This window comes from Festucalex cinctus, chromosome 1, assembly GCF_051991245.1.
Source record: "Festucalex cinctus isolate MCC-2025b chromosome 1, RoL_Fcin_1.0, whole genome shotgun sequence".
Classification (NCBI taxonomy): Eukaryota; Metazoa; Chordata; class Actinopteri; order Syngnathiformes; family Syngnathidae; genus Festucalex; species Festucalex cinctus.
Window position 1 is genome coordinate 34,371,134 of NC_135411.1, and position 25,545 is coordinate 34,396,678.

At 40.4% G+C, this 25,545-nt stretch overlaps 2 protein-coding genes across 6 annotated transcripts in view; one reads left to right on the forward strand and one right to left on the reverse strand.

Annotated features, from left to right (window-relative positions):
* The first annotated feature begins 918 nt into the window (after positions 1–918).
* Positions 919–15,029, forward strand: ntf4 (neurotrophin 4). 3 transcript variants are annotated; one of them, XM_077530373.1, is made up of 2 exons: positions 919–1,401; positions 12,665–15,029. In XM_077530373.1, exon 2 carries the CDS (start codon positions 12,684–12,686, stop codon positions 13,854–13,856), a length of 1,173 nt encoding a protein of 390 aa, XP_077386499.1. In that variant the 5' UTR covers positions 919–1,401; positions 12,665–12,683; the 3' UTR covers positions 13,857–15,029. The 3 variants fall into 3 exon arrangements, with proteins under 3 accessions (XP_077386499.1, XP_077386572.1, XP_077386651.1); XM_077530446.1 differs by lacking the exon at positions 919–1,401 and adding an exon at positions 11,057–11,125; XM_077530525.1 differs by lacking the exon at positions 919–1,401 and adding an exon at positions 12,288–12,546.
* Positions 15,030–15,343: 314 nt separating this feature from the next.
* Positions 15,344–25,545, reverse strand: part of ppfia3 (PTPRF interacting protein alpha 3) — a 32,284-nt gene continuing 22,082 nt past the window's right edge. For 2 of the 3 annotated variants that reach the window (XM_077531636.1, XM_077531650.1), the window contains 6 exons: positions 24,425–24,522; positions 22,569–22,744; positions 21,425–21,493; positions 21,119–21,281; positions 17,967–18,033; positions 15,344–17,584 (listed from right to left, as the gene is read on the reverse strand). In XM_077531636.1, the coding sequence (XP_077387762.1) occupies positions 17,981–18,033; positions 21,119–21,281; positions 21,425–21,493; positions 22,569–22,744; positions 24,425–24,522 (559 nt within the window). In that variant the 3' untranslated portion in view covers positions 15,344–17,584; positions 17,967–17,980. The remainder of the gene's footprint in view (positions 17,585–17,966; positions 18,034–21,118; positions 21,282–21,424; positions 21,494–22,568; positions 22,745–24,424; positions 24,523–25,545) is intronic. The other variant, XR_013284899.1, reaches the window with a different exon arrangement.

Sequence of the window (25,545 nt, forward strand, 5' to 3'; positions counted from 1 at the left end):
AATAGGAAAGATAATCACTCCTCGATTCCACTGAACTTCCTACTGTTGCGCAATAGCAGGAAGTCTGGGAAGTGCTTTTTTTTTTTTTTTTTTTAAAGCAAAATAGAAAATAGGCCTATACAAAACAGTGTTCAGTTACAAAGAGCTGACTGAGAAAGGAAATATGAACAAAAGTTTAGATAAATCAAGCTTGTGTGCATTGTCGTCACTCAGTGCAACACCTTGTTTGGAATAATTCGCCCTGTTACCAACTTGTTAAAAAACAAAAAAAAAACAAAAAACAAAAAAAACACTCACCTGGACGCAGGCCAGCGTTGCTGCTGCCGTTTAAGTTAATTGTTTTCTAATAAAACTGTGGGAGGGGAGGAAATCAACTTGGCGGCCTAAGGGTGAGTAAAAAGAGAAAAAAAAAGAGAGAGGAAACTATTTTGAGTCACGCAATTGTGTGCTGTGCTTGTCAAATCGTCTTAGCTGTTAGCAAACAAAATGGTGGGCGACTGGCTGCTTTCTATTAATTAAGGGGAAAGCCGTCCAGGAAAGAAAAAAATAATAATAAAACGTCCTCACTCTGTTTTTCATATGTGTAACTTGTTGAGTTTTGTCCCTTGTGTTTTCCAACAAGTAACATCTTGAAAACGTCATCGGTAGAACTAACAAGATCAAGCCGAGTAGTCCTAAACAGCTCTGTCAAGCTAGTGAAGCTACACACTTGAAAATAGTTGAATAAAATCCGGAAATGTTCATCTTCTTTAAGTTAAACGCTTTGGATTAAACATTAGGATTGACGTAAAATACAATTTAGCAGAGTAACATTAAACCCTGTGAGTGTTTCGTACTAAAGCTTTTATTTTAAAAGGCATACCCGGATGTTAGGTGTTAGGTACAAGTGCGTGCTTGCTTGCTAAAGCCCGATTTGACTTTTTGCGCGTTGCTTGCAGCCAGGCAGAGTTGCGGAGCTTCTTCCAACATTTTGGCCAACTTGTTCACCTCGCCACCGCGCATACTTGAACCGAGGAATGTTTTCATCCTTGGCCTTCTTTGGAGAGGCATCCAAGCGCTGGATATCTGTCATACCCCGTTGGCTTCGCCTTATTTCTCGGGGCTAATTGAGCACTTTGTCTCAGGCTGTGTGCGCTCCCCGGGACAGCAGGCGGACTTTTTTCTTTTTTTTTTCTTTAACTTTCTTTTCCCCGTACACCACATTGGATAGTTTTTCATTTTGTGTGGGATTCTCGTGAGATGTTATGGACTTTTTTGAAAGAACAGTGACATGTGCGCGCGCGTGTTTAGAAAGTGTTTTTTGACTTTCCCCCCCTAAAACCTGCGACTGACCGGGGACAGGACTTGGGAATCAATGTGGTGTCAGCTGGAAGGACGCGGGGTCCGGATCTCACCTCAACGGTATGGATGTTTTGTTTTGTTTTTGTTTTTTTTCTCTCCAAAATTCAAGGTGTATGCGCATGCTGTAGCTACTACAAACGTTCAACAGTATGCAATTAAACGCTAATTTGAATGACTCTCCTTAATTGACAAGAATAGAAAATATAAATGAAAGAGGGTAAATATGTTTTAACTGCTGCTTTATTGCAAGATACATGGTAAGCAACTTCAAACTACATTTATTTACCGCTAAGATTTACAATTTAATGTCAAGAGCAAGATTGTTGTGCAAGTCTAAGCACAGATCAAAGCAATTAAGAAAAAATGCCGAAGCATTCTGTAAAAGTCCAAATATGTTGCCAAGTGAGAGAAATGACATATCATTACACTTTTATTGTGTTATTTTGGGTGCTTTCTGTTTCTGGCTGGGTGGTTGGGTGAATTGTTGTTGTTGTTGTGTTTTAATTGTAGCAGAACGTGGTGACATTTTCAGCTCAACACTCAAATTCCTGGCATGTTTTTTTGTGTTGGCCCACGCGAATATGTTACAGGGCTGTATAAAAGTACTTATTGCATGCCAGATGATTTTCTTCTGGTGAGCTGTCATGCCTGCACACATCTTTGTAAGTCACTTGGAGCTTCATTGGATTGCTTCATTAGGGTTGGTGAGTGCTGTGATTTTCTGATGATGCTTTGCTGTGACATCATCTGTCATCTTGCGTTGTAAAGTTTGGAATCCAACCAAAATATTTCGAGGGAAGTCTCACGCGAGATTTCACAAGACGAAGGAATTCGTCAATTTCTGTGGATTTTATTCACGGTGAATCCTCGAAATCATCATCAAAGTTGCCACCGTGCTTTGCTGACATTAGAAGGCGTGGTCAAAACAGAACGCCTCCCTTTGTAGTGTTGCCCATCTGTCAAGGACAGCGGCTTCTGATTTGGATTGGAAGTGGTTTCTTCAAACCAAAATGGCAGACTTCCTTTTCAGTTTCATTCTTGGGTTTTTGACACTTTTTCATGCATCTTGTCATGATAGCGATGTCCACCAAATTTGATGTCAGTTGGTGAAACTGTTGTCAGGGACAATTTTTTTTTCCAACTTTCCTGGGGCTCTCCTGAAGGACTTGTCCCAAAATGTCCAACTTCCTGTCCCATTTCATCCTTTCATCCATGAGCCTTTTTTGTGTATCCTATCATGTAAACCATTGATAATTCTGTCTCTAAAGTCATACAAAACCTCTGCATGACGAAAGTGTACACCACCTTGTAACAGCTCAGTTCCGTGAGCATCAAAAGATTCTCTTCTTTGGTTATACAAAGTTACGTAAACTCAAGTCTGATGGCCCAGAAGTTGGAAACTTAAGAATTTGACCCAGATTGTCAGGAATAATCCCTCTGTAAAGTCACTTCAAACACTATGGAGCCAATTACTGCAAAAGGAGCAGCTGTGAAGAGCTGAAAGCTGAACTCTGCCTGACATCATACAATGAAAGGATTAAATAACTACGGTTAGCTTTTTCTTTGGCTTTTTGTGGCTTACGTGCTTGACCATTTCCTTCTTTTCACAACTTGTATTTCAGTGAAATAAATTGCGTGGCTCAACTTCGTATTACAAATTTTTTAAGACTGAGGACTGAGTCTTTTATTAAGTACTTTTTCTTTACATTATACATTTATTATATCTTTCTTTTCTGACTTGTAACTTAACCTTAACCTACCTATATGCACTGTGGGTCCAAAATGACAAATTTTAAAGATCAAAAATCAAATTCTCAAAACGTGAAAAGATTTTAGGACAAAACTTCTGCTGACTTCAATTTTGTCCTCAGGACACCCCCCCCCCCCTTCTTTTTTTCTCATTACAGTTTTCAAATTTACATTGTTTTCGAATTTGCAGGGGACACAGTGGGACATAAGGAGGCACAAATGTATCAGTTCCTTTGCAAAGTCATTGCTACAATATTTCATGTATGCCATTCACTCACACAGTCCGTATTTCACCCTATTGAACAGGCAATAACACTTAAAAAAAAAAAAACAATAATACAGTATTTAGTCTTTTGAAAAAACCTAGTAAAGTTTTTTCACTCAGAAATTTTAATTAAATTTTACAAGGAGTTTTCAGTACATTTTATCAGTTTATTTAGAAAAAATTAATCAAGTGTAGAAAAACGAACCCACAACCTTCAGGTTGGGAGAAAGCCGCTCTACCACCTGAGCCACGCCGCTCCTGCTGTGCGTTAGTATTAATGGCATCAGGCAGAATCCTTGCACCGCCAAGCAGTTTTTTTGTTTGTTTTTATCTCATTTTGGACACACCAGCAATGCAGTATAGTGGCAAACAGCAAGAGTGGCATGGCTCAACTGTCTCCCAAGATGAAGATGAAGATCATAAGGTCATTCCTCAACGCTTGAGTAAATTTATTTTTTATTTTCTTAAATAATCTCGTAAAATAGGGCGGTACGGTGGGCTGACTGGTTAGCACGTCAGTCTCTCAGTTCTGAGGACTCGGGTTCGAGTCCAGGCTCCGGCCTTCCTGGGTGGAGTTTGCATGTTCTCCCCGTGCCCGCGTGGGTCTTCTCCGGGTACTCCAGTCTCCTCCCACATTCCAAAGACATGCTTGGCAGGTTAATTGGGCGCTCCGAATTGTCCCTAGGTGTGATTGTGAGTGTGGATGGTTGTTCGTCTCTGTATGCCCTGCGGTTGGCTGGCAACCAGTTCAGGGTGTCCCCCGCCTACTGCCCAGAGCCAGCTGAGATAGGCTCCAGCACCCCCCGCGACCCTTGTGAAGAATAAGCGGTCGAGAAAATGGATGGATGGATAATCTTGTAAAATGTACTCAAAACTTTCCTTGTAAAATTTACTTAGAATTTCTGAGTGAAAAAAAAACTTTATTAGGGTTTTCACAAAAAGGTTACCCTATTTTTACAGTGTAAAATGCATATGTGCTTCATCTCTCCAATTTGACATCAAACATGGCCATTGGTGGGACTAGTTTGAATCCTGACATTTTTTAGAAGTGTCCCCCTCCTCCGCCCCAACGTATTATTACTATTACATCGAAAGTCAGTTCATCTGAACCGAAATGAAAACACAAGTCCCTAAATCAATCAATCAATCAATCAATCAACAATCAATCAATCAATCTGTCATCTTGATTAAGACGTTACAAAGCATTCCATGATAAACACTACATGAGAGATTATCAACAATGTCATGTTGGACCCCTACATCCATTATTAAAGTGTTAGTTTGGCTTTTTTGACATGAATCTCTATTTCATCCTCACCTCCAGTGTGTGCGATCAGCACTGACTTACCCCTGACAGCGTTCTGTGACACGAGTTCTGGTCCGGTGTTGGACGAGAGGAAAATAGTCCAGCAAGCTGGCTGGGGTCACGGAAATAGTATTTTTCTTCTAAAAACAATTTGTGTTCAGAAGAGTGATACATTTTCATACAAAACTCTCTCCGGAAAAAAGTCAGACGTCATTACTGCCGGGCACTATTTTTCTGTTCGTTCGTATCACTGCGCGTCGCGCTGTAGGCAGCTGATCGACGCGCACTAATCTACAAGTTGTTTGTCTTTTCGAAGGCGCGCGACACGCAGTGATACGAACAAACAGAAAAATAGTGCCCGGCAGTAATGGCGTCTGACTTTTTCAGAAAAGTATTGTGATGCGAATGTATCACTCTTTTGAACACAAATTGTTTTTAGAAGAAAAACGTTTTATTTCCGTGACCCCAGCCAACTTGCTGGACTATTTTCCTCTCGTCCAACACCGGACCAGAACTCGTGTCACAGAACGTTGTCAGGGGTAAGTCAGTGATGATCGCACACACTGGAGGTGAGGATAAAAATCCAAACTATCCCTTTAACAATACAAAACATGGTCATTAAGAGTAAAACAAATTTCAATACATACCTGTATCCTTCACTTGTTTCTCTTCTTTGCTTCTAAATTGCGTACCAAATGTTTCCCTCCCTCTCTATGTTTAGTATAAATAACTCAATTTCTCAAGAATACCCCTCTTGCCCACTTCTACAGAGGATGACTCCAAAAAGGGGTGCAAATTCTCCATACAAACGCCATTAATTGAAACATTATGATGCCAACTAGGGGTGTTAAAAAAAATCGATTCGGCGATATATCGCGATACTACATCGCGCGATTCTTGAATCGATTCAATAAAAAAAAAAATCTTTTTTTTTTATTTTTTTTTTATTTTTATTTTTATTTTCTTTTTTTTTTTAAGAGCTCAGAATTGTTCATTCGGTAGTCTTACCGATTCAACGTCTTATCATCATTGCCTTTTCTTTTTTTTGTGTGTGTGTGTGAATCCATTTTTAAACTTCCATTTTTAATGGAAAAATATTCAACAAAACGTCTGACTTCGGGTTAGGATTCACACCTTGAGCATGGAAGAATGTTATATGAACGGAACATTAAGCCTTAATATTTTATTTTAATGCTGTTCAAACATGAAACAGATTACAACCTCTATAAGACTGAAATTTCAGATAAATAAATAATACATTTTCATATAAATCTTACACTCTACAAGCTTACTGATTAGTATTTTCTAAATTTGAATGAAAAAAAATCGCAACAATCGACTTATAAATTCGTATCGGGATTAATCGGTATCGAATCGAATCGTGACCTGTGAATCGTGATACGAATCGAATCGTCAGGTACGAGGCAATTCACACCCCTAATGCCAACAGAAGAAAGTTTCACGTAGAAAATGCTGCCCAGTGTGACCACACATATTGCGCATGCCAGAAACCACCGTTGGATATTTCCATTTCTTACATGTTTTCCCTTGTGTCTGCTTTGTTTTTGTTTTAAATGCCTCGCAGGTTGTTTCAGATGAAAGTATGCGGATTACTGTTGGACAACCGAGCTCAGCAGCTGTCAGATGTTTTGTCATTTTGGATTAGCAGGCTAATAGGCTAATGGCACACTATCTGCTGCCATGTGTGGCCCTGCTTCAGGGCATCCGTGCTTGGCGGTGGTCCTTTGATATCAATTCCTGCCGTGTGTCACAGTGCAAAATGTCTTCTACGGCTGGTCGGCTTCACCTTTGAAGAAGGCGCGATGTTGCCACCAGCCGCTTTTCAATGGGTGCCACCGGATCCGATGTAAAAATATGATTCGGCTTGTTGATGCTTCCATTTCAGCTGCGTCATTCTGTCAACAACAAACAAACCATCAAAAAAGTTTGCCCTGACAAAGATAACAATGCTGATTTTTGTTGTATCGATTGTTTTGAACCAGACGAGATTGAGCTGGTGTACCTAATGCTGTGTCCAGTAATTGTGTATGTACTCATAAAGACATAAAATACTGATTCAATAGGCAAAACAATAAATCAAATAGTTGTGTTTATGACACGAAAAAGGCAACAAATGATAATAAAGTCACATAAAATTAAATTAAATCTTAAATTACAATTTTATTTACAATTTTAGTGGAAGATTTGAAAATGTTGATTTTTATGAGCATATTTGTGAATATATTTTAATGATATATTAGACTGTGTTGTGTCATGTGAAGACTTTCATTCACTCATTATACCAAATAGAGACATTAAGGACACCTAAAATAAATAAATAAATAAAATAATGAAAATTTCTTCACCAAATTTTCATGATTTCATTTTCAATTAAAAAATAAATAATAGTGGAAAATGTCATGGTATTTTTTTTTGGCATAAAAGGCAACTATTTTCTTTTTGTCTTTTTGACAGTGTATTTTGTTTACTGTAGGCATATTATTATGTGACATATTATATTATTGACATAAATTGACATATATATGTGACATATATTATTAGGTGATGGTGACAATAGCATGTTCAGTGCAGCTTTAATAAATGATTATATATTTTAAAATGTTATTGCATAAATAAATAAATAAATAAATAAATAACCATGTATTCACTCTATTCGTTTATACAGTTAAAATGTTTCACGTTAAATGCTAAAGTGTCTTGGGAATGCACAGAGTTGAGTTTACAGGTCAGCCTGCAATGTTTTTGTTGTTGTTGTTGTTTTTTTTATTTTATTTACATGACCAGTGGTGTGGGGGTGGGCTGCCTACCCCCGTGTTTGTTTACCCTCCATTTGGAAGCATGTTAGCATTAGCACACGTACACAAGCGCGCGCGCACACACGGTGGAGGTTCTTTGTTGAGGCGTGCCAAGCAGCCATGCGTGTGACGGGAGTAAATGGAGCGCGCTGATCATCAAGTGTTGAGCAAGACACACAAAAACACTTAGTGTGACACTCACACAAACACACACCGTGTCAGAGGTGTAATTGCCCCCCATGTGTGTGAGGGGCGTGTTAACTGCCGGGATTAGTCTTTGATTATGGCGTCATCGCACTAAACGCACCTGACTACCACACGCACACACGCAGGCACAAACACATTGTAGTGTTATTGATACATAATTGCCAAAAACGAAATGTTACCAGTTTAATGTTGTCTTTTTTTTCTTTTTTTTTTTGAATGTACCATTCAATTAAAAACTTGATTGTCTCTCTTATATTTAAGGGAGCCAATCAAGTTTTTCAATCAATGGTCACATCAGTACAACTGTCCATGCCAAAAGGACCAGACATTATACAGTATTGCTTGATATTCAGTCGAGTGCTTTCCAATTCCTTCTTTTTACCTTTTCTTGCTAAATGGAGTTAAAGGATTCAGTCTTAGGACCAAAATTATTCATATTGATATATTTAAAGTTTCCCATTTATTGACATTTGTTTTGTTTGGTGATGACACAAATATTTTGGTTTCTGGTGAGAAAATACAACATATTGTAGACATAATAACCACAGAATAAAAAAAAAAAAAGTACAAATATGGTTTAACACAAGTTTTCATTAAATTGGAATAAGACAAAACTAATGGCATTTGGAATTGTTAACGCAAACAATCGTCAGAGTATTAATTGAAGGTGAAAGCTCACATTACATACATCAAATCCAAACTCTCCAAAAGTATTTCTATTCTTGCTAGAGTAAAACATTTTCTCAACCAGAAATCCTTGCATCTTATTTACTGCTTGTGTTATTTCAACTATTGCTTAGAGGATTGGGAAACGCCTACAAGAACACATGACAGCCTGTTTGTACTGCAGAAAAGAGTTATGAGAGCAATCCACAATGTAGGATATCTTCACCATACAAATGCGTTGTTTCTCCACTCTAGATGTTTAAAATGATTTGATCTTGTAGAATATAAAACTATACAACAACTAATCTATAAAGCAAAACATAATTTACTACCTGCAGGTAATATTCAAACTATGTTTCCGGGAAAAGAAACTGGCTATGAAAACAAAGTATTCACGGACAACAATGAAACGTTTTTGCATATCTATATCATATTTACATATTTGTGGGGTGAAACTTTGGAATGGACTGAATAATGACCTGCAACAATGTCCAAACATAACATCAGTTTAAAAAGAAATATAATTTAAGAATTTTTGAGAAGTATAAGAAGGAAGAAGGACTTGATAAATAGGTATGAAAATAATAATAAATACTATTGTTGTTGTTATTATTGTTATCATTACAGTATTATTATTGCTGTTATGTTAAAAGCCAAGTGTATATGGTATATTACCTATTACAAATAAGTGTATTAATTCTCATTGAGTCTAATAATATACCAGCTAGCCTAATAGTATACTATGTTTAGCAAAATGTACAAATTGTATACAAATATTTTGATGTTGAAATGGAGATAAAGGGTAGGAATATAAAAGTTTATACTTCTTCCTACTCCTTTTCGAACGTATGTCTAACTTATTACCGAAGACTCGTTGATAACTGTCTCACTTTCTATCTTTTGTTGCTTACATAATGTGATGTTCAGTTTTGTTTCTTGTTTGCTTCAACTTCTTCTTTTTTTTTTTTCTTTTTTTTTTTGCTGTTTTCAAGTATTCGCTTCACAATTTTTATTTTTATTATATTATTATTTTATGTATGTTTGAAATAAAAATGCAAAAATAACAGGCCAAAAAACGAGAATATATTCTACAGTCTCCTTTAGACATCATAATTAAAGTACCCCCACTTGTCTATGCATGGTATTCTGAATTATATTGTGTCTGTGGAATATGAATTAAAATGCAAAATCCACCAATCCAATCCAATGAAAATGACATCGCCGTTTTCTGAAGCTGAGGCGTGATTGGTCATTACCTGAGCCCTGAGCAACTCTGATGTCATTTTCAGTTGCCAGCATGTGGCAAAATGGCCGCCCCTTGAGATGGATAAAAACAGGTGGATTCTTTTCATATTCCACAAACGGAATATTAATCAGAATGTCGTGTTTAGACTCGTGGGGGAACATACAACATAAACATTTTTTATTTGACTTCCCTTGACTTTAATAAATAATATTGACTGTTTGGATGCCCGGCTGCTGTATAAATACATGTTTTTGCAAAACAAAAACAATTCAGGTTCTTCCAAAGAAGATCATCACTTAATGTTTTCATAATCAAGAAATTTTAGTCCTCAATTAAAGTAACCAGTTTTTGTGAACATCAGTCAATACGGTTTTAAATGCACATAACATACACTTTTGTAAATAGTCATTTCAAGTCGTCAAAGAACAAAAGATGCATTTTTGTCAGCATGAAAATCTCAGAGAAGGAGAAACGTGGCTTGTTTTTATTGACCAATTTATCCTTTTATGAGCATGATGACGACTAGCTAGCTGTGCTAACGACTCTTTTGCTGTGCTACTCCAAATTTCCATTGAAAGCTTCGACATTCACAGGCATCATTAAAAGGCTCATAACAATGATGAACAATGAATAAAACGCTGATTGTCACCGTCAATGAAGGAGATTTCCTGGCGTGCCCACCCCTGGCCAGAAAACAGGAAGCTAATGCTGTGTTTCATCAAGCAGGGTGGGGCTTACTTCAGACTTTTTAAGTCCTGTCAACGCGCTGACTTTTGACTGACAAACCATTTGTGTACACACAAGATTCACTCCTTGACAAGTATTAGTTTGCTTTGAGGAGACCTAACAGAGGATCGCCAGTAACACTGCATCATTGACATTCCTGTCATTCCAACTCCTTTTATTATTACTTTTTATTTTTTTATTTTTTTATAAAACTCTTTCCCATAAGCTGACCTTCCCCTGCTCTTAGGCGGTGGTGGCATCCCGGCCGTGTTTTCTCGCTGACTCACTCACTCAGTCACGCACACTCACATCGTCATCTTGACTCATGACTTTATCTCTGTGACGTCACGTGTCAAAGGTGCTTGGAGGGAGTGTCTTATTGACTGAGAGTTGTGTGTGAGATCACGTGAGAGGGTATGTCAGAAACTATGAGCGTGTGAGTGCATGTCTGAGATTTTACAGAGATGACGTGTGCGTGTTGTTTGCGAGTGCTTTTGAGTGTGTGTGTGAGTGCTTCTGTCAGTGGCAGTGTATGAGTGAGAGCGTGTTGGTGTTTTTTTTTAGGGCACTCACATAATTTCTGACACACATACTATCAACACTCTCACTTCTATATACTCTCTATCACTTACCAACTCTTTCACATGTACTCTCACACACAAAAACATACTTTCTCTCACAATGTTTTGTAGGGTGGGCGTGTCATACTTAACTTCGTGTCCTCCCCATCACCTGGCTAATTGTGCCTAGTTGACGTTTCCTCCCAACACCTGCACCAAGGCCGAAGGAGCAAGTGCCGCCAGGTATTACATGTGTCAACCGAGGCGGTGTTCAGGTATCAGCAACACGTTTGGGATGTGAAAGTAAATCAAGTTGGGTTGATTTGGACTCTTTGGCATAGAGCAGCATTTGAAACCTCCCACGTACTATTTTGTGCAAGTGCTTCTATCAAAGCTTAAAAACTGATGTCGAACATAAATTAGACTTAAAAAGTATTATGAATGAATGACGTTAAAAAGCTTTAAATGGTGGAGCGTGTGTGTTTCCTTGGTGGCTTTCATGTGGAAAGTTTTGAACCTGCGCACATTCCAAACTGACTCGCCTTTGAAGGTCAACTCTTCTGAGTGTGCGTGCGTCTAGGAGAGAGTAGAGTGTGTTTTTAAGAGTTCTATGAGTGTGCGTGGGTGCGTGTGTGAGAAAATATTTGTGAGTGTGAGTTTGTGGAAGTAAGAAAGTAGATCTGTATAGAAAATGTGTGTTAATATGTGCTTGTGAGGCAGTATTCAGTGAGAGTGTATGAGAGAATTTAATGTGAGTGTGCGTTTGAGAATGTTTTTTATGTGTGAATGTTTTAACATGTAACTGAAAGTGAACATGTGAGTGTGAGAATGTTAGTGTGAGTCTGTATGGGTGAGAGCGACTGTGAAAATGTGGTGCATGAGTGTGTATGTGTGAGAGTGAAATGAGTGACAGTAAGCGAGAGCAATTGCGTGAGTGTGTGAAAGTGAGTGTGAGTTGGGGTGAGTGTGGGTCTGGGGGAGTGTTCACATATGGGTGCGTGATTCAGTGTCTGTTAGTCTTTGTGTGAGTGCGTGCGTGTGTAACAGTGTGTTAAGATGTGCATGTGAGAGAGTAATCAGTGACAGTGTAAGTGTGAGAAATAGCATACGAGTGTGTTTGAGAGTGTTTTTTTTGTGTTTCTGAAAGTGAATGCGAGTGTGAGAGTGTGAGAATTGTGTTGAGAGTGTATGTGTGAGTGCAACTGAAATGTGTAAAAGTATGTCTGCATGTGAAAGAAAGAATGTGTGAGTGTGAAAGTGAGTGTGAGTTTGTGTGTGTGTGTGTGTCTGTTAATCTTAGTACGTGAGAGATTGTGTGTGCTGTGAGCATGAGTGTCAATGTGAGAGAGTGAATTAATTGAGTATTTGTATGAGAGTGAATATGGGCGAGAGGACATGTGTGACAGTGAGTGTGTCTCATGAGAATGTTAGTGTGAGAGTGCATGTATTGAGTGCGTGAGAGGAATCATGTGAGTGTATGTTATGTGAGAGTACACATGAGTGTGTGTGTTGGTTTTAGTAGTGTGTATGGGAGGTGCTGTGACAGTGCATGCGTGTGTATGTGAGCGTGTATGAAGCAGAAAATGACCTGGCGGTACTGTGTGAGTTTTTTTTCCATAGGTTGTGCCAAGATTTTAAGGCCTGTGCTTACTTGAGCTCATAAAGTTGCGTGCCTCCCGTAAAATCTTCCGGTTTTACATCTTAATTGAGCCACTTAGCGTAATGGCATCAAGCGCATTCCTCAAGTAACTCTCTCTCTCTCTGTCTCTGTCGTTCGCCCAGCTGATACGTCCTGGGAGTGATGCACTGGCTTCCCCTGGTTGCCATGGTGATCGCCTCGGCCCTGCCCTTCCCTCACAAGCCCGCGTCCAGGATCGCGTCCGCCGCCAGCGTGGACGACGAGCGCCGTCACCTCGCCCTGGACTACAATTCCCGGGGAAATGCCTCGCAAACAGACTCCAACGTCGAGAACCGCACCCAGGACTCGCCGGATAGGAGCGCCGTTCCTGGGGGGAAGAACCACAGTCGACCAGAACACACCGGGGTGGACGGCGGTTTCCTGGACTCCGTGAACGGACCCACGCAAGTCTCTGAGGTGGAAACCCAGATAATCCAAAGTCCTGCATCCGCCGGGCCAAGGACTCCGAGAGGATCCGCAACGACCGCTCCCGCTGAGCATCTCGGGAACGTGTCGAGGAGGGGGCCCTCGGCGAAGGGTGCGAAACCGACGCCCGCGAGCGGCGCGGTCAACGCGACGACCCCGGAGGCCGGCTTGGGTTTCCCGGAGGGCCTCCTGGAGGGTGACGAGATGTTTCTGGACGCTCACCCGCGGGTGCTGTTCTCCTCGTCGCCGTCGCCCCCGGAGCACCCGCCGCTCCTGCTCATGCTGGAGGGCGGCCTCCTGGAGGACGACGCGGAAGAACTGGACGACGCCCACGCCGAGGGTCACGGCGATCGGAGCCTGAGCTGGGGCAACGCCTCGGGACTCGCGTCCGATTCGGGCCGCCCCCTCAGGAGGGACAAACGCTCGCATCTGATGGACCGCCGTCGGGGCGAGAAGTCGGTATGCGAGGCGGAGAGCGTCTGGGTGACGGACAAGAAGACGGCCGTGGACTCGCGGGGTCAGGAGGTCACCGTCCTGCAGGACATCCAGACCCAAACGGGTCCGCTCAAGCAGTACTTCTACGAGACCCGCTGCCGCCAGGCCGAGCAGCAGAAGGGCCACGGGCCCGGCGGCAGGGAGGCGTCGCAGCCCAGCGGGGTGGCGGGCGCCGGCTGCCTGGGCGTGGACAAGAAGCAGTGGGTGAGCGAGTGCAAGGCCAAGAAGTCGTACGTCCGCGCCCTCACCAAAGACGCCAACAACCGCACGGGCTGGAGGTGGATCCGCATCGACTCGTCCTGCGTTTGCGTGCTGCTCTCCAGAGCCAATCAGATCCTGGCCCGCGAGGCGCTGGCCCGGAGGGGGCGGGGATAACCGTACCACACACCTCAAAGACCTCACACCAGAACATAGTATCGAGATGTTTTTATACGATTTATCTTTCATAACCTAAGTTATTAGGACGTAAGCATGTGTATGACTTTGATATTAATATATTCCTTCACCAGTCTGTGTATGTACAGTGCTTAACAAATGAGTAGAAGTCATCTTCAGTCAGAAATTCAAAATGCAGTCATTTTTTTTTCTGTTGCAGAAAATAATCCCAATTTTACAATTGTCATTAATTTATGCAGAATCATAAAAAAAAAAGTCCCATTATGTAAAATTTAGCAATTTTACAAAATGTAGATGTCAACAGAATAAATAATTTTACAAGAAATAAATGTAATTATACCAGAAAAAAAAAACAATTTTAAATAACAAATGTACTAATATTATACAGGTTGAATTGTAGTTTATTACTTTGCACAAGTTATAATTTACAAAACACTACAGCACTGTAATATTAGTAGAAAAAATATTTTAGGATAATATTGTAATATCATAAAAGTTACCAATTTTTTACAGACTAGTGTTGACAAATAATTTTTTACATATTTTATTATACATTATTTTTAAGACAAGTTTTAACCTAACCAGAAAGTCACAAATTCAAAAGTCCCAAGTATATTGTCACAATTTTATGAGAAAAATTGTAATTCTATAAGAAATTTCCTAGTTATGCATGTAAAACATTTACTAGTAAAACAATGTAACTTCACAAGGAAAAATGAGTAATGAGGACAAATTCTAATTTTACAAGAAAAGGATTTTTTTTTAATACAAACGGAAAAAAGTAACAATTTTAAAAGATTTTTTAAATTTAAAAGTCAACATTCTATGAGAAAAGAAACATTGTTTTCTGTTGATGACTTCAAATTAAGATTAATTTACCATTGCCATCAAGAAATAAAATGCAAATGTGTGCATTTTCCTCTTCATTTCAGGCAACTGTGGCCTTAAACATTCATTTGCATACAATTGTTAAGCACTGTATGTTATATGTTGTTTGTATGTATGGAGCTTGTATATTTATAAAGGAGCGGTGGCGTCTGAGCTGGCTTCTCAATGGAGGAAGTGACGCCACCTATTGAGGCTTTATATGAATGTTGTACCAGATGGGGAGCATTTTTTTTTTCAATAAACGGTCGAGCTTCATCAACATCATCAAGTGTCCATTGAGTAATGCAGTAATGCCTGGTAAATGTCTATATTTAGGTGGGGTCCTTGAGACTTTTTTCGTGTGTCCTATCACGATAGACATGTCCACACAATTTCCTGTCAGTCAGTTGAGTTTTCTTTCTTTTCTTTTTTTTTTTACTTTCTTACTGATGCTTTTTTAGATGCAAATGGACGACTCTCTTTTCAATTCCAAACATGGGATCTGTATTGTTTTTCATGCATCCAGTCCTGACGGTGAAACTTGTGTCTGGGCTGCTTTATTAACTTATCAATTAGCACGTAAGAACCAAGAGCCGCTGTTGTATGATGAGCAGATCCACGAGGATTGCTTTATTCATTTTTTTTTTACATCACCATGTTCATCATATTTGTTCATTTTCCATATACGATATCTTCAGTTTTGTATTATGATCACTTTTATAATCATGGAAATCTGCAATCATTGCACAACCTGTCGTCAGAATGGACACGTAACAGCAGCGCTCGCAAGCAGAACGGTCGCCTTCCGATCGGACTAGCGACCATTCGGCCTCGCTCCAAAATGAATAAGTGTTAATGAGAGAGAGAGAGAGAGATGGAACAAGGACGTACATGTACATACATACATTATCCAATACATACCTTAAAGAAAAATAAATAGTCGTCGTAAAAAATAAAAAATACAACTGAAAAAAATTTCACACATTTTACAAATTGAACCCCCCCCAACCCTCATTGTAACTGTATCATACATATATATTTTTTGTTGTTGTTGGTTTTGTTTTTTTAGTATCTTTTATTGTTTTTCCATTTTGGACCACACCTCATTAGCGTCACCATTGAGGGCAAAAACGAAAATATCTGTCTTTTTTTTCTTCTTGTTTTCTTTTTTAAGACATGCATCGTAAACACGGAGGCTAAAGGTTCTGTTTCCTGGGCATCCTACTCACCCCTTTACTCACCCCCTTCCAGAGAGTTCTGTTATGGCTTGTCTGTGTGTGTATGTAAAATGAGCGGCTACTGTCTGTCCATTTTCTTTTGTCCCGTCCATTTTCTTGTAATCTGTTTTGTCTCTCTGTGGCCCCTCCCGTCATTCATCTTTCACCGCCACGTTTCCCCAAAGATCCCAACGGAGGAGTCCGCTTTCAACAACTTTCCAAAAATCCCCAAACACTTTTCATTTCATATTTTATGCACAAATGTTCCCACAAGTTTGGGCGCTTATAATTGTCTAAAATGTCCCAATTATAGAAGAACAATTATTAGTTTATGGATCAATTTATGATTGTACGTTCTTGGACTTCCTGAACTAAATTGTCAAATTTGTCCCCCTGCTAAAAAGCCTCTGTGTGCATTTTCACACAGAGACGCTGCATTCCAATCAGATATTGTTAATTTAGAATATCTGATCTGGCGTGTGTAAAAGGTACAGATGGACAAATGCTGAATATACTAATAGAAAGATAATAACCCAATTTTGCAGGATCTGTGTGAAAGTTGCCAATGTAGGCAAACAAAAAAAAAAGCTTGTTTTGACACGGAGAAAATAGGCACGAGAGGCATAACAGTAGTCAGTGTTCACTTGTCTGTGCCTTTCACACAAAAACCCAGTGACATTTTATGACTATATTCTGTTTCACACAGCAACAACATCCCACAATCAGATGATGTGTTCACACCCCATTTCAAGCTTTCTGCTACCCCCTTTCACCTAAGTGCATCCATGTCGCACCACAGAAGACGGGTACCATTCACACGGAACACTGACACAGGAAAAAGGCCATTTTGCTAGGTCAACTTCTTCGTCACATATGGACTGTGTCAAAGGCACAGTTTGCTTAATGTCGCATCGACTTCTGATGTCTCTGTTTTCCACTAAACCTTCTCACAAAGACACTCATGAAACTGCCGGGTTGCCTTCACTACCTTTCACACATCACTCTGAAAAACCCAGTTTGGCAAGGCTACACCCTATAAAAGCTTTCCCCCGTGTGAATCGGCATTATTCCGCTACGCTAAGTTCTGTGTGAAAGGCTCAGGTTGCTAAATTCCGGCACGACATTAGGCTCTCTGCGTTAAAAGTGTTGGGAAACAGTCAAACCCGATGGTTGTGTGACTGGCTGCCTTCCCTTCCTCAAAGCCTTTCAAGTCTATTATTATGGGATGCCATCAAAGGAAGTCGGATCAGCTTTCAAGGTGCTCGAGACAAAAGGACGCAGAAGGGCGGCCTGGCTGTGATGTGGTCTGCCGCTCAATCGTCGTCATGTTTTACTGCCCACATCAATTGGGGACGCTCAGATACCCCCCCTTGGCGTCAACAGTGGCATCATAACTCGCTTTGTGTGACAAGGATTCAAACCAAGAGGGGCCACAGAGAGAGAATTTGGATTTCCTGCTGTGAGAACAACATTGAGGAATCATCAGGTCTCCTTCATCCTGTTGTCATTATTGCAGAACGCTCGGAGCACAACTAGCCTGAAGTTGAGTGTACTGTGTGGGAGTCCTTCTTCTTTCCAGCCATTCTTCAGCAAGTCGGAGGTTCCCAGTGTGATCGGCGACCCCTGTGGAGATCAGCGGCATGTTTGGTCGTATTGGAATATGTGGAAAAATCATTTTTGTAATAATCAAAATAGTAATAATCTATTGATTTTTTAGATAGACAGACAGACAGACAGAGACAGACAGATAGATAGAGTTCTCCCAAATTCCCAGGACCAAGTGTTTTGGTTGAAAAAAAGTATGGGAAAGCCATCCAAATGTCAACTTATGTGAAATAATAACACAAGCAAAACGAAGCAATTTCGTGCAAACTACAATTGGGAAAACTCTGAACCACAACAACACCACCACCACAAAGACACATGTGCAAGCCATCTCGTCTCGCCGCGCTAACAAAAGGGTTCTCGACGCTTTAACGAGCGCGTGGGCCTGCCACTCCCTCACCTCAGTCGGCCCCCTCAACACGAGTACGTCCTCACGGAGGCGGATTCACCCCGGGCACTGGAGCTGGCTGCGGATAACACACACACACACACACACGTTACATTTAAACACCACAGACCCTTCCATAGGCATTCCCATTAAGACCCGGAATGACGGATAAAAAGTTGCCCCGTGTAGTTTAGACTGCCTTCTCCTTGTCATCAGCGCTTCCTCTGAGAAAGGAAACAAGAATTCCACAGCTGGGATAATGGCACACAAACATGAAAAGCACTGACACATAGGATGTCCTTCACACGACAATTGGTGACTCAAAAAGAAAGAAAGAAAGAAAGAAAGAAAGAAAGAAAGAAAGAAAGAAAGAAACCCCACCATTCCAAGGGCTTAAATTACACATGAATCAATGTTATTTTGATGAATATGTAATACAAGTATCATAGTGAGCCTGCATCAACCCCTTCTAGTGGCTGCCTCAACAGATGCGTACAATGTGTGTGAGCTTGTTAGTTGCTAATTGCTAGTTAGGTACAGAAAGCTGGCATATAGCTTAAGTCATTTTAGTGCATTTTCTTTAAATGGATGCTAGTTACAAAGTGCTCGTTAGATACACAAAGCTTGTTCACCATTGTAATTATTATCGTACATTTTCTCAAAATGGACACCTCTGATGTGTATAATGTGTACCGAGTTAGTTGCTAATTGGTATTTAGCCTCAGAAAGCTCTGAAATTATTAGCTTATACTATTAGCTAGATCCAGAAAGCTTGCTCGTCATATCTGTTATTTTTGTACATTTTCTCAAAATGGACATGACAATTGATGTGATTAATGTTAATGTCAATAACTATCTTGCTGGTCAACCGACTAGCAAGATACATGTAGATATTGACCGACTACCTAGTTAGCTACAGAAAAGCAAGGTGGTATTATTTAGGAGCTGTCGTTTTCCCATGTTTTCTCAAAATGGATATCTCAACAGCTGTCTATAATCTATAGTGTGTGTGTGTGTGTGTGTGTGTGTGTGTTAATCACCAAGGAAAAAAACTAGCAACTGTTAAAAAAAACTGCAGTCGTTTGTTTCCATTCAAATCTGAGCTCCAGAAGCTTACTTATTTTACTTTTACTTACTCAATTCTTATCATTATTATTTAATTTACTGTGGTCTATGTTTTAAATTTGATCTTAAGTACAACACTTGGTTACAGCTGTTAAAGTGTTCTATAAATCAAGTTGAGTTGTGTTGGTCATAAAAATGTCCTAATCTTTCTTTTGTATTTGATTCTCACAAACAACAATAACGTTTCCGGGTCAATTTGACCCGGGCATGTGTAATTCTCCAAAAGTGTCAGTCGGAAAGGCACAACAAATAAACATGATTTATGTCTCATTTTGAAATGCATCTCTCACCATTTCGACATTTAGACTGATTAAGCCAAGCAGAACGTTCCTAAAAAACAGCTGTTTTTTGTTGTGTTTTATACTTTGATCCGCCATTTATATCTCATTAGAAACGCTAATACTAACCATTTCAATAAATGCCTTTAATTAGGCCAAGCAACTGTTTCACAGAAAACAAAATAAAGCTTTTTTGCAACTCCTTTATAAGTATCCATCCATTTTCTTGGCCGCTTATTCCTCACAAGGGTCGCGGGGGGTGCTGGAGCCTATCTCAGCTGGCTTTGGGTAGTAGGCGGGGGATCGACACCCTGGACTGGTTGCCAGCCAATCGCAGGGCACACAGAGACGAACAACCATCCATACTCAAATGCGCATCTAGGGACAATTCGGAGCACTCAATTAACCTGCCATGCATGTCTTTGGAATGTGGGAGGAGACTGGAGTACCCGGAGAAGACCCACGCAGGTACGGGGAGAACATGCAGACTTCACCCAGGAAGGCCGGAGCCTGGACTCGAACCAGAGTCCTTAGAACTGGGAGGTGGACGTGCTAACCAGTCCTCCTCCTTTATAAGTATTTTGAATGTAAAAAAAGGGATGTGGTTTCTGTTAAATTATATATATATATATATATATATATATATATATATATATATATATATATATATATATATATATATAACTTTAAAATAGGTCATTTTGTCCATAGGCATTTTTATCGTGTTGTTTTTGTTCATTTCAGACACTTGGGGATACTTAAAGATGATCTCGAGTTCATTATTAACTCCATTACTCGTGTAGCAGGAATGTTGAGAAAGGAATTATTATTAAATTTGAGATCTTACCAGCTCCTGGATGCCATTTTTTAGGCCCCACCTTGAAACACACGTTGATTTGAAAAATAAAATATATGAGACTTTCTTTTTTTTTTTCCATGCTTCCCGCAGATTATAAGAATGTGTGTTGTTGCAGGCATGCTCAGACGAGCGCATACATTGTGTGTGCGTGTGTAATTTGCAACTCAACAGGAACCTTATCGTGCGATGTGTACTTACCAGCTGTACTCCGGTACACTCGAAAGTCCGAAACGTGCAAACATGATGTTGAGAGATGCATGAAAAGACTGTCATAGAAACTAGATCAAAAGATGTAAAAGTGGATGGAAACTGGATTTTTACTTCTTTTTACTGATTTTAATACTTTTCCATTGTAGTTTAAACTGATTATTGTGCATTGTGTTTCTTATCTTTAAAAAAAAGTTATAAATTAGAGGTGAAATAAAAACTCAAAATACAAACTAAATAAAATACACAGATATACATCTGAAATAATTAATGAAAATAAGAATTGAATTTAATGTATGAACTTATTCTAAAATGCAATACAATATTTCACAATTTAGTAAATTAATTAATTAATGGTTTCAGAGTGTAATGAATTCATATTGATTGCATTTATATTTTGGCATAAACAGCCTTCAATATAAAATAAAGCTTTAAAAATAATCCAACCCTAAAATATCCTTGAAATAAAAAAAAACATTTGAACTTGATGTTTCTTCCTTGTTGTCCAAGGAAATAATTCTATAATCCTAATAATAGTTTGTAGAGAGCTTCTCTAGGACCCCGAGGCCTGATTCCTATCAGTCCGTGCAGGTGAGTCACGCCCCACACGGCGGCTTAACGCTCGAAGCGCCCTCGCCGCCGCAGGCTCGGCAAATCGGAGGTGAGGGGGTGATGGGCGGGTGACGGCCACTCACCGTCGCTCTGGACCTTCCTGAGGGTAACGGAGGGCGTGGCGATGGCGGAGGCACGGAAATTAGCAGGCAGGGTCTCGGCCGAGTCTGAGGTGACGCCCCGCAGGTCCTTCTCGCGGAACATCTTGCGCCACGACGGAGAGCGCGTGAACGTCTTGGTGCCATCCTGCAAACGGAATACACGCTTGGCGTCTGTGTGTGAGTTTGTGTGCATGTCTTTGTGTGGTCATTGTGTGTGTAGTATTTGTGTATGTTTTGTGAGATTGTGGGATCTACTGTTTGGTTCTTGTATGTGTGTGTGTGACGGACCTCATCGGGCCGCCTCTCGGTTCCCATGGAGATGAGCGAGTTGTATTCCTGCTCCAGGAGCTGTCGGGCCTGCGGGACGGAGTGGAGACATTATGGCGTTGTTTGGCGTAGTTTGAAAAAACTGCACAGCTATCAATATATATGAACTGTAAATATATCTACATATACAGTGTTCCCTCGTTTAGCGCGGGTGTTGAGTTCCAAAAACTACCTGCGATAATGGAAATCTACATTAATTTTAAAAAATTGAAATAGAATTCCTGTTAATTATATATATTTTTTCATTTATTATGGGGTTTTTTTTCGTTTTGGTATGATTTTTACTTTATTATAAATGCCTTTTCATTCATCATATAGGTTCCTTTTTTGTTTATATTCATTTTTTTCCATTAAAAGTATGTTGTTGTTGTTGTTTTTTTAATTTACTTATACAGCACAGCATCTATTTTTTTCATTTATTATATATGTTTTTTCATTTTGGTATGATTTTGAGTTTATTATAACTGCTTTTTCATTCACCATTTATGTTTTTTTTTTTTTCCATTTAGTCATTTTTTCCCATTAAAAGTATGTTTTTTTTGTCTAATTTATTTATTATACAGCACAGTATATATTTTCTATCTCCAGAATGCAATGTCGTGGAGACACCGTTGGAAAGGTCTCATCGAGATGGGATCCACAGATGCCCGTATGTCCTCATTTGGACGTAGGGTTCGAGAGATACGAACGATACGATATGGACACTGCAATTAATTCTGTTCTCGCAGAATAACTCACCGTTTCCTTGTTGAATGTTGAACAGCGAGATGCGCTTCATGTATTTCTAGCTGGTAAGATGTTGGTGTTTTCCCCCTTTCGGCAAGAACGAACACAAAATTTTCACCCGTGGCCGTGATTGGTTAAAACAAACGTGTAGAATGTCGCGTCGTCCAATCAGCTCGAATTATTGTACAGCATGTCCCGCCTTTTCCCGCCGAAATTACTGTGGAGCGGTACCATACATATCCATCTGGCTATTGCCAGGTTACAGTATAACATAAGTCAGTATATACTGTACAAACAGAAGTGAACGTGTGCAGCAGCAGCAATCGTGATCAACCGATGTGCGTCTAAAAACAACAACAGAGGACATGCATCTATCTACCTGCGTGTTCTGATTGGGTATCTGCAGCAGCAGCGCCAGGTCGGTGTAGTCGAAGGTGTCATCGAGGGCCAGCAGGGCGCCGTGGACGCCACTCTCACGAAGATTGTCGGCGTACTCCTTCAGGCCCACCGTCTGCACCCAGCACATCACGCGCTCGTTGGACCACACCATCACGTCTGGGGGAAAAAAAGGAAGAATGTACAGTAAGGCGTCTGCGGGACCGTGTGAAATGCTGCTGCTGGGTTTTGTGTGAAAGGCAAATTTGGGAAAAGTGGTGCGGAAGGGGCTACAGGGAAATGAACTCATCAAATAACCAGACATTTATCTTTGTTACTGCTTTTTTTTTGTTTTCCTGTTCTTACTTGCCAAGTGGTTTAATTGTTCACTGATGACAGCAATAAAAGCCATGACAAACCAAAGACTTGCGATGATTCCCACATGGCTGAAAGACATTTGAGAAGCAGCCACGTTAACAAGTTGGCCGCCGTACGACATCAACGGTTGTGTGCGATTCTCTGTGGGCAACGTATGCATACATTGACATCCTCTCACATCATCACAGTCCTGCCTCGACATGCTGCCTTGTTATGTGCGGAACCGTGCTACTACAAGCGCGCTCAAATTATAAAATTCCACGGGAGTATGTAATAAAGTGGCAGGGAGTCTTCTCTGAACTCCTTCAATACCGTTGGTAAACAAATGGCCGTACTGATACCGTTTAAAAGTTGGACAATGGAATAATAAAAAGTAAGTAGTAATAAAAGCTCTAAAAATGACGGCCATCTGAAAACAAATTTAGTAACACTAAATATGAGGGGGGAGGCTCGGTGGATGACTGGTTAGCACGTCCGCCTCCCAGTTCTGAGGACTCGGGTTCGAGCCCAGGCTCCTGCCTTCTTGGGTGGAGTTTGCATGTTCTGCCCGTGCCCGCGTGGGTCTTCTCCGGGTACTGCACTCCTCCCACATTCCAAAGACATGCATGGTAGGTTGATTGGGCGCTCCGAATTGTCCCTAGATGTGCTTGTGAGTGTGGATGAATATGAGGGAAATATGTTTTTTCTTTTCCTTATGCTGGCACTGAAGTACAATAAAAGTCTCTCTTCTATAAGCAAGTGAACAGCAACAAAAATAGATAGCATTGTATGTAACAATAAATATATGTAGCCATATAGTGCTGCCTTAGAGGATAAAAAGTATATGTTGGGGTGTATTGTTATATTGTCTGTCTATACGTGTTGTTGCACCATTTGTGATGACTTGACTTAAAGCACTAGAACGCCGCCACATAGACATTGTTAAGACTGGCATTTCCAATTATTTCTTAGCATTTAGCTAGTGGAAAATTCTAAGGCAAAGTCGCATGTTTGCATTAAATACACAAAGTGTGATTTCTTTGTTGTATGTTTAGTTTGACGGAGGATTTTGGAGGATTTGTTCACTAAGCTGCTTGCAAGTTACTGTTTTACTAAGTTAGCTGCTACCATACAGCGCTCATAGCTATTCTCCTTGCAAGTCAAAGCAAAAAAGAAAAATAAACAAATAAATAAATAATCTATTGATACATATCTGGAAAATCTCTTAAATTGAGTCACACGTATATCAAGGCAGCATTGTTCAAAAGCTTCCGACTGGTGATCACAAACAACTGTTTCCTCGGAACAGGACGTTCAAAATCACTTTGGCTAATGAAGCACACACTGCTTCACCACAGACATGTAGCAGTCTGCTCTGGTAAATTTCCATCACACCGCGTGGGAAAGGGGGCGCTAATTTCCTCCAACGAGACAATTACGCAACACGAAGAAGCAAACGAGGTCTGTAAGAAAAGAAAAAAGGAGGGGGGGGGGTTGTCTCACCTTTGTTGTGGTGTGCGCTGTCCTCCCGCCGTCTCTCCAGCTCCTTGCGATCATAGTTGAGGCGCTTGAGGCACATGATGCCATAATGCAAACTCACCCTGCCGGAGCAGAGGGGAGAGGTGAGAGGTGAGAGGTGAGGGGGTCAAGGGGTGAGTCTCAATACCATCAGACACCGTTTGACCACCTGACCCTGTGCTCAGGCCTGGAGACACACACCTGAGTGGAGATCGCTGTCCGGAGAGCACAATAGTGGATATTATGGGACACTATATAATGTAATGGGACATGACAGGGAGCTATAGGTCAAAATGACCAGGGTTTGGGACTACGTGTCAAGAAAGTAAAAACTTTGCCACAGATTGGCTAGCCACTACAGCCACAGACTAGAAGCTAAAGCCAAAACTATTTCAGGGTTTTTGCTTTCTGGACCTGGATTTCCAAACCATGAAAAAGACAGACAATCCAACATTTTGTCATTGTGTGACAAAATGGGACATTATGAGACACAATAAGGGACATTATAGGAAAACAATGAGACATTATGAAACTTAGAATACAGTATAAGTGGACATGATGGAACACATTATCAGACATCATCAAAGGGACACAATGAGACAATAAGAGACACTGGAATAAAATGTGACATATTGGGAGAAAATTGGACACAATGGTACGAAAAAGCACATATTTCGACGTAATGAAACACAATAGGAGATATTATGGGACATACGATACAATGGGGAAATTATGGGGTACAATGTGACATGATCAGGCACAATGGGGACAAAATGAGACGTGACAAGGAAAGGACACTATAGACTAAAATATGGCATAATGGGGGAAATGAGACACTATGGGACTTGATGGGATGCAATGTAGCATAATGGGAGTTTATGGGACCTGCTGAGGCATAAGAGGGGGCATTTTGGGACAAACTGGGAGGGGAATTGACATTGTGGCACATAATGGGACCTTATTTGACATGACAAAACATGACAGAAGACATTATGGGACACAATAGGACATAATGTGACATGATAGTGGAGTTTATGAGAAATGATGAAATGACAAGAGGGGACATTATGGTACATAATGGCCGTGAAACTGAAAATGTACACTAT

What these genes read in the sequence shown, in the direction of transcription:
- ntf4 (XM_077530373.1), top strand. Translation starts at nt 12,684, where the DNA reads ATGCACTGGCTTCCCCTGGTTGCCATGGTGATCGCCTCGGCCCTGCCC.